The 17,902-nt window shown below is 43.0% G+C and overlaps 1 protein-coding gene across 2 annotated transcripts in view; it reads right to left on the reverse strand.

Moving 5' to 3' along the window:
* LOC121624537 (myosin phosphatase Rho interacting protein) overlaps positions 1-17,902 on the reverse strand; it is a 41,766-nt gene that overhangs the window by 22,870 nt on the left and 994 nt on the right. For both annotated transcript variants that reach the window (XM_041962285.1, XM_041962284.1), the window contains exons 2-8: positions 17,850-17,902; positions 13,201-13,278; positions 12,956-13,021; positions 4,364-4,515; positions 4,198-4,282; positions 3,929-4,100; positions 3,259-3,703 (exon numbers count right to left, since the gene is read on the reverse strand). In XM_041962285.1, the coding sequence (XP_041818219.1) occupies positions 3,259-3,703; positions 3,929-4,100; positions 4,198-4,282; positions 4,364-4,515; positions 12,956-13,021; positions 13,201-13,278; positions 17,850-17,902 (1,051 nt within the window). The remainder of the gene's footprint in view (positions 1-3,258; positions 3,704-3,928; positions 4,101-4,197; positions 4,283-4,363; positions 4,516-12,955; positions 13,022-13,200; positions 13,279-17,849) is intronic.

The following is a 17,902-nucleotide window of genomic DNA, read 5'->3' on the forward strand; positions in this document are numbered from 1 at the left end:
TGTCCATCTGTAACCTTCCTAACACTGTGACACAGTACACCGCCAACTCTGAAACTATCCCATTAAGGCCTTTTGTTACATGACAGACAAATCTGCATTACAGAGAGGAAGAGGGTAGGAGGCAGAGGGAAATATTATATTACTCTTTTGCCTAAATGTTGCCCTTATTTGGGAAGTGGACAGCCACAGCCGGAGTCCTTAAAAGGGAATGAAGGAGAGGGGAGGAGGACAAGGACAGTATGAGGCCAAACGCCCTGTATGTCCCAGACAGGCTCAAGTGAAATTGTCATTGTATAGATTTGACAGGACGTGATCACAAACCTGCTATGAGAAGGTTGGATCTAACACTCCCTGTTAAGTGCAAGTCTTGTTTGCATCAAATATGTTTGCCAGTCGTGTTTCTTTGGTCAGTGACATGTCAAGAGCGTGCCACCAGCACACATGTGCTCAGTTTTATCTACTGCTACTTTCAGTTTGTGAAGGATCAAATTAAGTTTCAGTAAAGGTTTGCAAAGGCTTCAAAGACAAATCACACCTGAATCAAATCATACATGAATCTGTATGTGCACACAAACTCTGAACTCATCTTTGTGTGTGTGTACATTTCAGGGGTCAAGACATAATTAAGTTTGCTATAATGACATAGCATCAGATCTTATAACAAGGGACATTTATCCCTTTTTCATGCATGGGACATGTCACGTTGATTGCATTGTCTATAATGTTTGATAATTCTTAATCATTCAGATAAACTAAGTGCCCATTACGTAAATGTTCTTTTCAGCTTTATTCATACATTAAATTACAGGTCAGAGAGAGCTGTAACGTCTGCATGACATTTGACACCTGGTGGATAGGGAGGAGCGGTAACTTATTTTGCCATCATAGCATGAAAGAGTAACTTCACACTACATCCTCTTTTTCTGAGTTAGCAAAGGGCATGTACTGTCACTTAACTGCACTGGCACTCGATCGTGGTCCCAGTCTGTAGTGTTCATTTATATTTATTATTATTTATATCTGATAGTAGACAGATGGCAAGAAACAAGGAAACAGAGAGATGGAGAAAGAGATGCAACAAAGGTCCCCGGCCAGATGCAAGCCAGGGACATTGTGGTTCATGGTCTGGGACTTCACCCTGGGGGCGCCCGGATGCCCCCGTTGTGTTGTCTCACATTGCCATGGGAAAAAGCCATTCACAGCATTCACAACAATGCCAAATTGGCTGCTGCCGTGACTCGTGTTTATTCAGACATGAGACCAACATGTTAAATTGCCATTGGATACATGAATAATGTGTAATGAGCTATCTGACAGAGGAAGTCACAGTCTTCCTGGCTGCTGTATGGGCATGTCTGTACAGGGGGAGAGTCTACTTCACTTTAATGCCAAACTGGCTCAAGTGGACCAGTAATGTGTTTATGAGGCAGTATGTGGGCACTCCTCCTATTTTCCTCTCCTCCTTTTCCTTTCACGCCTGGCATGGATGAAGGGAATGAATGGAGCAGGAAGCTGGCTGTGGCAGGAAAAAGATGACCCCCACCTCACCCACTTGGTTTGTTTGAAATGTTGCCGTCTCTGGTGTGTGTATGTGTGTGAGACCTGTGACCTCTTCTCCAACAGCACCAGATTACTGAATGGAAAGTACAGAGGCTGCGTGTTTATACAGTCTATGCTTACAGTTAGTAAGGCTGCTGATACAAAAAGAAAGAGACTGACAGGGAGGGGTGATCCTTAAGTACCAGATTTTCTCAGAAACACAAACACAAAAGAGGGATATTCAAAGTGCATCACAAATCCCAGAATGTCTTCATTTCACCAAATACAGCCTTTTCTCCTCCCTTCCATTAAAACCATCCCAGTTATGAGAGTGTATGTGTGCACATCAAAAGCTTTGGAAGTATTTGCGTCACTGGACTGTGTGTGTGTCTGTGTATGTGTGTACACATGCCTTTAAAAGGATAAGCCAGAGGCTCAAGTATTTCCAGACCACAGTGTCTGGAGCATGGAGTGGTGTTCCAAGAACACAGTCCACTAACCTGATTCATTAGGTTAAATCAGAGGCTGATTTAAAACGTCACCTATTAGCAAGGACAGCGAGGTGTAATCAGGCTAAGTATATCACTTCCTCTACAGTCTGACCTGCGTGCTAATGTGTCGTCCTTGTTTTGTTCAAGTCTCTTTCAGCAGAAGAAATATACACGCTGGATCACTGGAAATGAGCCTCTTCTCATATTTAATCTGATATATTGGAGTGCCAAAGTGTCTGGACAAAGAACTGTTCAATGTGCAACATTTACACATAATGACCATCAGCTGGCCATGCAAGTACCTATCAACACCAGCATCTCAAGTGATTTCAGTTATTTACTACAGTTGTCATGAGCCAGGCATCAGCTGGAATGACACAAAAAAGAGACAAAAAAAGACTGCAGGACCACTGTGGCTGCTCAATTATGGCAAGAATCATCGTTACGATTATTTTGGTCAGTAGTGAGATCACGATCAACTCACTGACTTTGAAAATATGTATTTACTGAACTTCTCTTTTTAACAGTGTCCTTGAACTTTCAATATAAGTCAACTGAAAAACAAATTTAAAAAATGAATTCCTTACAATAAAATACATAATAACAATATAACACATAACATAATAAATATGTATATATAATATCTAATATATAAGACATTCATGAGAGCATATTTAGAAATATTGTTATTTTCATTATATATGTATACACAAAGTAATTTTTTTTGGTATATAAGGTGAGAAAAGTTTGCTGAAATGCGATGGCTCACTTCAGCTGTGGGCTGAACTACAGTTGCCACAGCCTGGCTGAGAGTGAGTTTGAGCTTTTAGGGAGTGGGAAAGAGCAGCGCTGTAAAGGAAAGGGGTGTGCTGGATTTATAACTGGGTTTATAAAACAAAGGCAAAATCGTAATTGAAAATAAAATCTGATTTATCTCCCAGCCCTACTTGTCACTATTCATGAACAGGTTTTAAAGGGACACTACCTATTTTTCTTCTAATGTCATTTGGGTTATCTCAGTTCAGAGGCTACAAGTTTGTCACATAAAGTCTGTCTTATGAACCACGGTTTGAACAACGTTGCATCATACTAAAAGTCAAAACATCTTGGTCACCGCTGCATTGATGGTAACATTTTGGTTTTAATGCATTTTTAATGTGTTGAGTCCCCCAATTGCACACCAAATTGCTTGAGTACAATACAGGAGTCAGAAGAAGCGGACACTGACCTCCTCTCAGGGCTGAGGACAGCCTCCCTATCCTGCCTGTCAGGGCTCCTGAACCGGCTCCTCTTCTCCGCCTTTCTGGCCTCAGCCTCCAGCCGCCTGGATCGTGGCGTGTCGTGGTGGCTGAAGGAGTGGCCGCCCCTCTGGTTGGCTGGGTGGCTGTCAGTGCTGGTCACCGTGCTCCCGCTGGCGTCCGAGTCCAGAGAGCTGACTGAGCCACTGATGTGGGAGCCGTTAGAAAGCAGGGAGCTGCCGGAGGGGAACGGGTCGCTGGGGGCTGGCGAGAGGCAGCGTGGGACGCCCCCCAGGCTGGAGCATGAGCCTGTCGGGGAGAGCAGGTCACTGGGGGGCTGGGGCGCAGAGCCATGCAGCACCAGGCTGCCCCGGTCCACCTCGTCTCCATTCACTGAGCCTGCGTCAGAGCCCTGTGCCACAGATGCCAAGTCACCTAGATAAGAGAAGCAGAGGTTGCCATAGAAACAAAAAAAATGAGAAACTTCACTCTCTGTTTTGTTTTGCTATTATCTTTGCTGTCATTTATTTTTACCATTACTACTTCTACAACATCCACAATAATTGTTTCACATTTTCATTGATTTTATGTCTATGATATTTGCTTTAACCTACGTTATCAACACTAGTTCCTCTATACTAAGTTGTTGTTCCTCCTTACCTGTGGGGGGCAGCGGTGATCCTGGAGGCAGGTCAGCAGTGGCCCAGACAGCAGCCCCCTCAGCCTCTCTCTGGTTCAGCTCCTCCTGCCAGATGATGGAGCTCGAGTCTGGAACCTTCTCCGCCTCGGGGATACCAGAGCCGGTCACTGCTACCTTGGCTGGGCCTGGCTCCTGGACATGAACATGTCAGACAGTCAAAAACAAAGATCATGAACATGATCTCAAGCTGTGCCAAGCAGCCTTAGCTGTACAGCGTCTGGAGGATTACCTGGGAAGTTGTAGGCTCCACCTTGCGTTTCTTCTTCTGGTTCTGTTTGTTGGTTCGGGGGTACACCACCAACTGTTCACTCCACCTGGAGACAGACGAGAGTGTTTTTGATGTTTGTGTGTCTACATCCTATTCCACACAACCCATCAGCATCAAGACAACTTACCCATTGATGATCTCTTTATTCTCTCCTCTGATGAAGTACTCCTGGTCCGGGGTGATGATGCACAGGGAGTTCTTCTGGCCTGTCTTGGGCTCTGCGTCTATGACGTCTGTACACAGGTTCATGTTCACCGTGCCCTGAGGCAGAGTGCTTGGCTGGAGGAGATACAACATGACACATTTGCCTGTGTATTAGCCCATATGATCAATTGGATTCAATGGAAACTGGAATGCTGGAGCAACAACTGATTATAAAGATCAATTGAAAAGTAGTTTCCACAGAATTCAACAAAGTAAAACAACATTAAAAATGCACAAAAGAAAAGAAAATATTAGCAGTGGAACATAGAAAGGACAAATATGGAAACAATTTAAATAGGATGCTTGAGTCATTGGTTTGTTTCCATATTGGATGGGTTATTGCCCAACCAAACACTGATATCATTGGTATCATATTTCAAATAGTTCAAAACTCAAACAGAGAAGATCTGAGAGACTTGGCTCAGCGGGTTTCACACTCAGTCCTCATCTGTGTTTCTTTTTAAGAAGCTGATTTCAGGCCTGTGCTGTATGGACACTTCACTGTTATCACTAGATCGCCATGGTAACGAGGCAACTCCTTTCAGTTGTAGCACACACTGAGTGAAAAGGGGAGATGACAGCAATTGGATGCCAGACTAAAGCTGCTTTGTGTGTGTGATCAGTGAAGAACATAGAGCTGTGTCTGCTCTGTACACCATCTACCGAAAAGAAGAGCCTTACTTAGAACACTGACAAAACTCAATATTTTGGTAGTAAAACAAGAAATACATTATATTCAAGGAGCCACAGACAATACACTGATGTAAACCTCCTGTATGCTTTGTTTGACAGGATAATAAACGCATAGTCATTTGAACCTGATAACTTATTGTCTCGTAAACATCAGAGGGAAGAAATCCCCTAAACTTCCTCTCTAACCGTCTCTATGTCTGCTCTGAATCCTGCGGCTCTGTTATCAGGCTTTGCTGGGCTATGCCTGCTACAGATGTAAAACAGGTGCTGGGTCTTTTTCCAGCTCCTTTTAAGGCCACTGAACACAGATCCAGCTTTATTAAGATCTGCCTGTAAACCCCCAAGGGCTGCCAAATATGGCAATTACACTGCGTCGCACTTTAGAACTCAGACGCTGCAAAAGAATTTCCTCCACTCGAAAGAAACAATTATGTTTGAGAATAAGTAGCAGTGTGGAACTGTGGGGAACTGTGGGGAACTGTGGAACTGCGTGGAACTGCGTGGAACTGCGTGGAACTGCGTGGAACTGCGTGGAACTGCGTGGAACTGCGTGGAAACCTGCAGCATAGTGAAACTTGTAGCCACGTCAGTACTGAAGTGATATTTGCTAAGATGAGAACGGTAACATGCATACAGCACTAAAGAAAGTGTAGAGAAAAGCTGAGACAATATATATATCATGTGCTCTAGGAATCCATAAGCATTAACAGCCCATTTTTTATAACCAGCCAGCATGGAGCCGCGAGACATAAAACAGGAAGTCAGTTAAGTTCCTTTTGCATTTCCACCATCTGTAGAAAGGCAACGATTAGCCAGTTCATCGATTATTCGATCAACAGAATATTATCATCAACTATTTCAGTAATCGATTGTTGAGTCACTTTTACCTTTCCTCCAGTCGTTAGGTAAGGTTCCTGAATTTCTCAAATGATTCCTTGTCTCTTTGAAAAGTTACTGTAGTGGAACAGGGATATCACACTGACACTGGAGCTGAAACGATTACTTCATTTAGCCGATTTTAGTTGAATTAATGAATAGAGAGGAAAATGATCTACAACCATTTTTATAATCTGTTAATTGTTTAGGACCTTTTTCAAGCCAAAACGACAAACTTTCCTAGCTTCAAAATTACAATGATTTGTTGCTTTTCTTTGTCGTATGTGATAATAACCACAATATATTTGGCTTCTGGACTGTCACTCAGACAAAAAAAAACAGATGTCACCTTCTGCTTTAGAAAATAGTGACATGCATTTCTCACTAAATTGAGACACTGAATAGAACAAACAGTTAATTAAGGTGATTAAAAAAACAGTGTGCAGGATTTAGTGGCATCTAGTGGTGAGGGTGCAGATTGGAATAAGGCGCTCTCTAGAGCAAGTGTTGTCCATTCTGGCCTACTGTAGAAACATGGTGGTGCAACATGGCGGACACCTATGTCAATATAAAGGGTTCTTTCCAAGGTAACCGTAACGCAATGATTCTTACTTTCACTCATGAAAACTTGCTTACGAATATTATTTTCCATTTTTGCCAATAGATGCCCTTAAACTCCACACGCTGGACCTATAATCATCTGAATAATCGATAACGAAACTAATCGTTCATTGTAGCGCTACCTGAAAAACAGATTTCTAGCTCTGCCGTCTTATGAGCTTTGCTGTAAAAATTTACATCAACCACAGACCTTAACAGCACAATCTTGTTGCTGTCGGCAGTTTAGAGACCTTTAAGTAATTAAAAAAGCATTACGACTAAAATAAATGAAGTCAGCAACTACCTAGCAGTGGAAACTTCCCCCTGTCCATCCACACAGTCAGTGTATAAGATCAAGCAGAGATGAAATGATGCTCCAAGTGCCTGAAGGTGAGTTTTCTGTGTTATTTGTTGCTGTTAGGTGGAGCCTGGATTTCATAAGTCCATCTGACTCTGTTCCTGAGAGTATAAAAGCAACTTGTTGCTTAGAAACTGCCCTCTGCTACTGGCACCAAAACAAAGGACATGTATCTGCCAAGGCTACCATTCAAACGCAAATGAATTGTCGAGGGTTTGATTTCTACACAACTGGGCCAATTCCATATCCTCCAATTGTGCCTGCCTTCCATGGGGCTGACTATTTTTAGCTTTGCGATGGGATATTATTAAAACCAACGACTTTCTCACAGACTCCTCTTGAGATGTCTGTCACTGTGGCCAACATGACACGAGAGGTTATAAAACAAGCCAAGACACTGAACTAAACCGAAAGAATACAACCCACAGGAGACTGACAAGTAAAATGCTTTATGCTAAAAAGGGACGTGTCTATGAGGTAATTACCCCGTGCTAAAATCTTTATTTTTTTTTTATTGCAACCCATGCCCAATGGTAAACTTTCCAAAAAAACTTTAAAAACAGCATGAAAAAAACAACAGAGCCAGCTTTAGAATTAAGTGGAGTACACCCACTCCATAAATAATAATAAATCCTCCAGGAGGCTTTTAACAGCCAAGCCAAAGGCAAGTCCGCCGCAGCAGGCTCTGGAGAGGAGACTGCTGTTTTATAAGGTAAATGTGCCTCGACACAGCACCCTCCATCAAAACTCTTAACAGACAGGTACTGACAGTCTGGCTTCAATGCTTTGCCTGGCATGATGGAAAAACTTTCAGAAAAACAGAAAAAGAGAGAAAGGAGTGGGTTACTCTGACAGAACTGCTTTCAATTTTCTAAAATATGATGCACAACAGAAGCAGCTCTGGAGCAAAGAGGACCCCTCGTGACCCCTCCTTCCGTATGTTCTCATGGTCATTGACCTTTAAACCTTAAAGCTTTCAGGGTGGCCTCACTATATTTCCATCCATATGGAAAACTCTGTTTCTCCATGATGGTCCGTCTCACTATCTGTCCATTTACAGTCTTTGTCAGACTTGGATTAGTTTTACATGTAACAGTGTTGTATTTCAATCTAATACTCTTAACTGTTCAACAATCTGATGCATTACCAGCTGCAGCATCAGCAGAGTTGGGCGCTCGCTGTGGCAGGCCATGTGTGGAATGTCTGGGTCTGGGGCATATCTGACGTTTCCTCTGTGGTTTTTAGGGGCTACAGCTCCCTTTCTCTTGCTCTCTGTGGTCCCAGGCTGCAAGCTCACTGCAGTTCACCAAATAAGGACATTGGAGGAGGAATGCTGCTCTAGATGGGAGAGCATCTTTCAATTTGCTAGTGGTGAAAATAGTTCAGCTTTAAAAGACCACTGCTTCAGATAGCACCCTGCTGTCTATTGGGCAAAAAGTAGCAGGCGATGTCATCGCTTGCTAGACCTTGTTCTCCAAGCGGACTAAGCATATGGGAAAAACAGTTTGATCCAATCACTCTTTAACTTTATAATCTGTAGTGCTATGCAGTGACTGGAAGCCGACAGCAGGCTTCCAATGTCTGTTCTGATACTGGACTGACCACACACACAGAAGGAAAAAGCAAAAAGAGATCACTCCACCGAAATATGGATGACAGAAAAACGGTCATTAAAAAGAGTAAGGAGCTGATAAGTCATGATGAGGTTATCGACAATCTGGGTATGGATCAACCATGCTGAAATTTAAAAAATGCAGACCTTAAAGCACAAATAACATATTCCTGACTGAATCCTATAAGATGGTCTGGATTGTTATTGGTGTATTCCTGTGTTACTGCACAGACACAAATGAACAGCAATTCACCGCTGGCTGCATCAAGTGAGGGGAGGATGGATTTGTGCGTTGTGAGTTCACTTCAGTGTAGAATTCAATGAACCCAGAACTTCTGGTTCCACCTCATAAATAAGTGACAACAAGAAATGAAACAGATCTGGAGGAAAATACCACAAGTAACTGGAGTTCCTTGTAGGTTTTGAGACCAGTCAGAATCTGTGTCTGAGCAACACACAACTGAGCAAGCTCACTCACACACAACACACCACACAGCTCACACACACACAACACACAACATAGCTCACACACATGCACGCACACACACAAGCTAGCCTAGCTTACAACTGTATAGTTGGTACTTGGGCTTGTTGGGGTGAATGAACACAGACTGCAAAAACAAACAAGTAGTCATGGTCATTACACACTCCTATGATTTCTGATCTTTATGGAAATGCAATACTAAATCGCTGTAAGTACCTCCTTGAAAATGTCAAGGGCCCAAAAGCTCTGTATCTTCCTTCCTTATGAAGGAAAAACGTACATAAAATGCCTTGAAATGATTCTATTTCTCCAGAAAGTTAACTGTTCTTTGCCAAGAAACAGTGCTGCACATATGTCTTTACACTGATTTTTTGTAAAGATTTAACAAACAACATGTGACTTCTTAATTACAAGCTTTAAGGGTGCTGGCAGGCGCATTTTGTTACCTTGGACAGAGCAAGGCTAGCGGTTAACCCTCGTGTCCAGTCTTTACACTAAAATAAGCTAAGCTAAGATGAACTAAACTAAGATAGCTTAGCTCAGCTGCTGGCTTTAGATACGAGAACTCTTAGCAAGAAGGTGAAAATGCTAAACTGTCTTACTATTCCTTTAAAGCCATAGGGTCAACTGGTTCAAGCTCGTTCTTGGTTGGTTTGAAACATATAATGTTTGTAAGTCACATAAGAGAAACACAGATCTCTCCCTCCCCGTCACAGAATAAAAGAGGGAAAAGAATATTAAAATGTCTGGGTGTTTTTCATTTAATTTTCTTTAATCAACCACAGCTGAAATATGGCCACCTCACCTCAGAGCTGGAGCTCTCACTGCTACAGCTAGCCATGTCAACAATTATTAAACTATGCTAAAATGATTAAATTCTATTTATAAGTATGATCTTGTCAAGTACTAGTCTTGGGGTGAAAGAAAAACATTTCTCTGCACTTTTGGCATTTTTCTAATAACATCTTGATTATGCTATGTTAGGTTATGGACTACAATCAAACTGAGACGAACTGTTTTAGGTTTAGTCAGCACAAAACATGGACATGTGAAGGGAGCTACTGAACCCTGCCAAAGTGTCTTGTTATGGCCCCTATCAAACGTGCAACCGAAAATAACAATACCTTTTGACGCATGTAGTGTACAGCATAAACTTCCTTGGTATGAGAGCTTTATTGATGAACAGCAATAAAAGTGAGATAAGGTGATTAAAAGTCATCAGACAGAGAGTGGGCAGGGCTGGTTCCAGTAAATCTCTCCACTATATAAGAGCCACATGAGAGGAATGGGCTATATGAACGTAGATCTCAACTCTGACCTCAAGCAAATCATATCTGTCCTCCACTGGTGGCCGGAGCCATTGGGTAAACAATGATGAGCTTGATGAGATCAAGACCATTAGTGTGTTATCAGCTTCAGGGTTTTGGAGAGTTCCTATCCTCTGGGTCCAGAGCACAAAGCAGCCATTTCCCTGACCCAGTTTTCCTGCCTTCTGGAGCACATGAAAAGACCAAAGGACAATGAGGCAGTTTTGGAATCACTGTTACAATGAGAGGAAAACACAACTGCACACCAGCCTGGGTGTCACTGGAAACACATTACACAGTGGAAACGCGCAGTCGCACTCGTGCAATCGTGTTTCCTCCCATTGTCATCACTGCCAACACAAAGAGATTCACCAAATGGGACTTCAAACGGTTGGCTAATACACAGAGTCATAGTCAGGCTATTACAAAGTCAGCTCATCTCCTTGCCTCTCACTGTCCTCCTCACTTAGAGGTACACACCTGCCGAAAGACTAAAAACTATTTCTAAGCTGAATTTGTAGCTCGTTTGGAAGAACCTGAGCCCAGAAATTTAAACATCCTGCGTGTGGTCTTCGCAACACACGTAAAAGTAAATGTCTGTGTGTTTCTGGCAGGCTGGCTGGTAGTGTGTGGCCCCCAGTGTTTACACACAAGCAGTCTAATCTCCAGCCTGATCAGCTGGTATGGGTTTGGTCACCTGTGTCACATTCCCCTAGACACACTACAACCACAAACACAGGCTTACAGTGGGCACCAAGCAGTGACTTCCCAGCCTCTCATTAGTTCTCAGACCCAGGGTTCTCTCTGACACATATAGCTATGAAGGTTATATCAGTTTCAAAATGTGCCTTACCAACATATTCTAAACTTTACATGTGAAAACTCTGCTTATTTCTATTATCTCCTATTACCCCTATAACAATTTCTGATGAGGCAGCAATTTTTCAACACTGCTGAGTTTCATATTTTTGCCAACCCCCCTCAAGATAAGCTTGCAGTATGCTATTCATTTTTCGAAGCAGACCTGAGAACAATCTATACACTGGACAACAGATGAGATACTCAATGAAGGCAGCTTGATTGCTACATTGCGCTGCCTGTGGCGAATATATCACAGAGACACTAAAGCCATTTTCTCGCATGAGCTCCGGACAATGTCCACAGAATCAGGTCTGGACATTGTCCAGAGCTACCCTGTCTGTGTCAAGACACGTTCTCACTTATGTCTCACTTAATATCTGTTTGGTTTTGACAAGGGGTGGTGCCTGAGTAGAGCCTATAGGAGGAGGAAAAGGAGGACTCATCTGTTATGATGGCTATTTTGCATTGATATCAATTTTACATGTGTTTGGATGTATGTGCAGTGTCGACCAAAGAGTGGAAAGCGCTATACAGGCAAGCAGAAAAGAGTATGAAGCAGCTACACTCCGTGTAATGTCGTCAACACACCCACTTTCTCACTACGTAGCAGGGGAGCAACGCAGACACTGCGAATGACAGTGTGTCAATATGACTGAAGGGATGGCGGTGGAAACCGTATTGCCAAATCTGTACCAGTGGACACACTTCTACTATTGCAGGGTATATACTGTATTACCACCCAACCTCTGGCTGAACTGTGCCAAAAAACATAGCAACGTGCCAGCAAAAGGCATAAAGAAGAGGACGACATCCTAATAATCATGCATGTAAACAATGCATGTTTCAAAATAAATCAGCTTTGCAACTGTTTTATGAGGAAGGTAATATACTTAACATGTTTGTTGGGTCTCAGTAAACGCATTATGTTTTAATAACATACATACATTTGTTTATGTACAAGAATACCCCACAGGGCACGTTTAACTACTAATGTTCTAATACCATAAAAGCAAAACCTTTCAAAAAATATGACTTGCACTAATGCAACAGACAACCAAAACAAGCATACTACTATCAAGATTTTCACTCACAACAAACTTATTTTTTGCCTCTCAATTCAGATTCAGGTGCGTTCAGAGATGCTCTTCTGCATACCTCGGTTGTAATGAGTGGGTATTTGAGTTACTGCTGCCTTTCTATCAGCTCAAACCAGTCTGGCCATTCTCCTCTGACCTCTGGCATCAACAAGGCATTTTCGCCCACAGAACTGCCGCTGACTAGATATTTTCTCTTTTTCGGACCATTCTCTGTAAACCCTAGAGATGGTTGTGTGTGAAAATCCCAGTAGATCAGCATTTTCTGAAATATTCAGACCAGCCCGTCTGGCACAAACAACCATGCCACGTTCAAGGTCACTTAAATCACCTTTCTTCCCCATTCTGATGCTGGGTTTGAACGGCAGCAGATCGTCTTAACCATGTCTACATGCCTAAATGCACTGAGTTGCTGCCATGTTATTGGCCGATTAGAAATTTGTGTTAACGAGCAGTTGGACAGGTGTACCTAATAAAATCAACTCCAACAGCTCAAAACTAGTTCTAATTCAAAAACTGAACATGAATTGTGGCTCTACACAAGTCATGTAGCATTTCCTCGGCTTTGGGCTCAGTTTCATTATGTGGCTTCCATGGGAGTCTGAACAGTGGGCGAGGTGCTTTACTCACCGACTCGTCCAGGGCAAAGCGCAGGCAGCCATGTTCGTACAGCACAAAGAATCTCCGTTGCCATTTCTGTCACAAGAAATACATGCTATCAGAATAGTGTGTTGTATGAAAAACAGTAGGTGAAGTCACAAAAGTGCAGACATGTTGCTCTTTTGCAATATATACCAAAAACAATTAAGCATTAGTGGCATGAGCGTACACCCATTTAGTGAACAAACATGCTGGTCTGTAATGCATGCTCTTACCCGGGATCTCTGCATTGGATTGTCAAAGTCAGTTCCCTCAGGGGCCAAGCACAGCCATCCACCATAAATAGGTTTAGCCTGTAAAAGAGACAGGGGGAGAGAAAAAGAGCAATTTAGGTAATCATTAAAGTTTAAGCTGAGGGGGATGGGAGAGGGAGGGAGAAGGTGTAAATATGAGAGCGAGAGAGAGAGCAGCCTTTTGGGGTCCAGATGTTGCCTCTGTTCTCACAGTGCATTTTGCAGCCACACACAACCAGTTAGTGAGCCTTTTGCTGTAATCAACTCTGTTTGATGACATGCGTGAGTGCTTCTCTTCCCTGTCTCCCCACAGCAGATGAGACCAGTATCAAAAACGAGCGGAAAACTACAAACAAAACAAACAAAATACATCTGTAAATGTGATTCACCTCGAGCACAAACTACCTCAGTCCAGCAGAGGCAAGAAAAGCTCAAAAGACGTGGAAACATATAAACATAGAGCCTGCTCCCATTGGGCAGCGGGCAGGCTCTTTAAAACTGCTGCTCTTTGCTCTCCATTAATAACGACAGGCTCTCTGCTTTAAGTGTTAACCATTAGCAAGCAGTTCTCATACCAGCTCTCACTCTGCCACCTCTTCCACAGCCCTAACCTAAAATATCCCTATTGGCAGGTAGAAAGAAATGATTATTAGTCTGTTATTCTAATACTGACCCTGTTACTGCTCCATGTCACTACATGCCTGCCATAAATCTATACATGCCTTGTTTGAACTTGCACAGACGCGCCTATGAAGGCAGGTTTGATGAGCTGAAACCATTAAAGAGGATATTTTGCAGGGGCAGTATTTAGTGACAGACAAATCAAATCAGTCTGGTAATTAGGCAGAAGATGACAAATGACTTCACTCATGTTCAGATTTAATGACAACCAATCTGAGAACAGAGTCTAGAGAGACAACCGTGGAGCAGCTGTTTCAAAAGAACAGGAGAAAAAACACATCCCTGCATACGCTCACACATTTAAAAACACACTGTGGACCAAACTTCCTCCCCACTGACACTGATTATCAACAACTAAACTAATGTGGATAAACTCTAAAAGTTATCCGAGCTCATCTCTCCTCTGTCTTGACAAGCTCAAAGTAACAAGCAGAATTATCACACAGCACAGTGCTTGCCACATGGTACTGGATGACAGCGTGCACTTGCACGTATCGGACTCGCCAACAAAGTGCATTCCTAGATGATGTTGCATTGCGCTGCGGAAAAAGCTGAGCTAGAATTAGCTGTTTTTGCAGGAGCCACCTGCGCTGGCACACTGGCCACAACAATGCAGAGGTCTCGCTGAAATGAATGAAGAGGGTGTGTTTCTGATACAGTGCTACCATCTGTCTGATCACAGACTGAAGGTCGGGTTATGCTTGAAAAGACCTAATCGGAGGGTAAACGTGTTTATAGCTGAACAGTGTAGTTTGGGTGAGGTTGAGGGGGTCAAAAGCTGGCCATCAGAGAGGGGATGTGATAATCATTAAGGAAATGTTCCTGAACATTTCTGGGATAGAGCGTATGTTTGAGTGCCTGCACAGAATAGTCCCATGTGAGATATGAAATGAGGTGAAACTTCCCACCTTTGCTCGTACCACAACATGAATGAAAGCTATGATAAAAAGCAGTGAAGATGCAGCCTTGTCATGTACAATAAGTCACACTACAGGCATCTGCAGCAGGAATCTACTTAACTTTTGGATCAACTATAAATGTTGCTTAATTTAGGTTTAAGACTCTGTGATTATTTTTTTTTTGTTTCAGTACAACTGAACACACAATATGCATGTTCTCAGTGACAAATCTCTCTGCTCGACTTTCTGCAAAACTATCAATTGTGATCACAGCTCATAAACACTGTCTATCAAATGCTCAGGTACTTCCTGGGCAGACCTTTAAGCAGCTCTATAAATGTGTCAGCCCTTGATAACATAATTACATTAGTGAAATACAAAATGAGCAACTATAGAGGCAGATGACAGAAAGTTGGCCTCTGAACTTTGCCGTTAGAAGGAAGCACCCTGGCACCACTGGCAATAGTGTGTCAGTGCCTTCAAAAAGCTGCTTCCCCAGTCTTAACCACAATATGAGACCAGTGTTTACACATTATTCTGAAGAGCATTTTTGAAAGCTGTTTTCAGAGACGAAAAGACTAGCTTATTGTGGAGCAACAACCAAAACTGAGAGATAACGAACCGCACGTTTTCAAATTTGTCTTCATCAGTGTGGACATGGTTGTGGTTGTAACTGTAACATAACAGAAGAGCGGGTTCATTCTAGAAGGGGTGTCGTCACTAACCGGGATGTGAGTGACAAAAAAAAACACAGCTGGGTGTGACACCAGGGGACTCATGTGAAAGTTAGTCCATTATCATAACAGTGATCCTTGGCACAAATGGCCCTCACAGAAAAACTACATTAAACTGGAGCAGAGCCACAGATATGAGCTATACTGTATTTGGCATGAAGTGATGGCGCCTGTCCTTGAGTGATGAAAACAACCCTGAGAACAGCCCGCAGTCAGTAACTGCGTTGGAACATTTGGTATGTATTAAAGCTATGGGCTCTGTTAAGTCAGGCTCAAATTGTGTATCATTATAACCTCTCATGGTGGGATGTTGAGGGCAGCCGCTGGGAAACTCTACTCTGACTTCCCAACCCCACACTTCCTTTCTCTCCCTGTGACTCCTGCTCCCACTCCTTAAGTCCCATCACATCCCTGCCTGTCTTTCTCAATCTCTCCCACGTACATGTAAACCTTAGCCTGCCTGCATCCTCCACCACTGCCCTGCCTCCCACCACCTCTCCTGGAGAGCGTGATCACTACTCTCCAACGAGGAGGGCCCGCCAAGCCTGACGAACATCTCGGTTCTCTGGGGACAAACAATTCATGTGACCGAGTGAAAACCGTGACAACAGACTTGGAACTCATGGGGAAATAAAACTCTTTCTGGAGCACACTGACTGAAATAAAAGAATGCACTTGGGCTACAGCAGCAGCCCCTCCCCCAGCCCACCTTTTATTCTAGCAGCGTTGAACAAAGAGATTGTTTATATTGGATACTGTCCTTCCGACATTCAGCTCTCTTCCCTTTGCACAACTTTTCCATGTGGGCTATCTGTTTCAAAGCTGCATTCTGAAGCTCCGGCTCCCTTTAAGTTCTGAACAACTTGCATTTAATTTAAGGCTCAAATTCACTTAGCTAAATCACCTATTCATGGTGTTCTAACAGCATTACACAGCTTTACAGGAGCTTTATTTTCACTAGGTTATTGGGTTTGTCTCTAAATCAGCCCATATCAGTTTCTGAACACTAGGAACATTTTACAAAGCTTAACCCTCACCTTGGGCACAGAAGTTTAACACCGTTTATATGGTGTTATATAATGCAGCTTTAGGCCAGTAATGGCCTGGTGCATAGCGGTAACTGGTTTGAGGGCTGTCCAGATAGAATCCTTACAAAACCTGCTTGTGCAACTGAGCTCCTGCTAACTGTTTGGATAGCTGAGAGACTGGAGACATTTTCACAAGCTGGTGGGCGACTGGGGCAACAGCAATGAGCAAGGACTGATGGTATATCATTCTCAAAGGCCTGGGCAGTAAACATCTATGGTTCTGGGTCCAGGTCACAGGAGATTAGAGGAAGTGATGCAACCATAAGACATCTAACTTGACTTAGGAGTGTTGCATATGAAGGTGTAACCTCCCTGCAATACACTCAGCGCAGCAACCGATACACACTTTTTTGAAAAAGGAAGCAAGTGTGTGCCCCCCACACACGCTCAGAGGAGAAGAGGATGCTGACGTTGCTGTTTGGCTCTTAAGCTGTGTTCGAGGGCCCATCTGGGCCTCATGTCTGGTATCAATTACAGGATACAACAGAGACTAAACTAATGATCTGAGAGAGAGAGAGAAACAGGGACCCAGAAAACATGCTTAGAATATGATCTCCACAGCTGAATGGAGCCTATCTTTGCTCCACTCATCTGTCTTGTCCTCCCCATTAGCTTCCACATAGTGGTCTCTAGTCTTCCTGGGGTACACACTCAAAACAAACAACTGCAGATAAACAACAGCTGAAGGTGACACACTCAATCACACAGACCAAACTGGCAGGCAAATGTAACCAACGCAGTTAGAAGACATCCCCCAAATCCACTTTCTCCATTCTGATCCAGACACATGGAAAGAGACAGGCATGAGACAGACGTGAGGAAACCATAGAGGTCTTGTGTTCCAGCCAAAATAAACACCCTTACTTCACCACACCACAGCTGTAATTGCACTGTTGCTTATCAAGTACATTACGATTGATTGTACTACAGATATGACTGTTTCCTGCTGGTCATTACAACTCAACTTTGAGTCTAACTCACTGGGAGGCCAGATGCGAACGTTTTAAATTCCATACATAATCGATATCAAAGCAAGCGAGGTGGTTCTTAAAAGCTACATGATGTATGTGTCAGCCCATATTCATAAATTCATTTTTCCACTTTGACAGCAAAACCAGTTCTTGAAATGGATCATCTTAGCTGGCAATCATTGAAGGGGCTTTAAACTGTTAAAGTAACTGGGGGATGTAAATGTCATTATTGATGTTATTATTATTATTGTTGCTTACCTGGGTCAAATCCTGGTCCGTCAATAGATGCAACTCTCGTGGTTTGAAGCAGT

This window comes from Chelmon rostratus, chromosome 21 (genome assembly GCF_017976325.1).
Source record: "Chelmon rostratus isolate fCheRos1 chromosome 21, fCheRos1.pri, whole genome shotgun sequence".
Taxonomy (NCBI): Eukaryota; Metazoa; Chordata; class Actinopteri; order Chaetodontiformes; family Chaetodontidae; genus Chelmon; species Chelmon rostratus.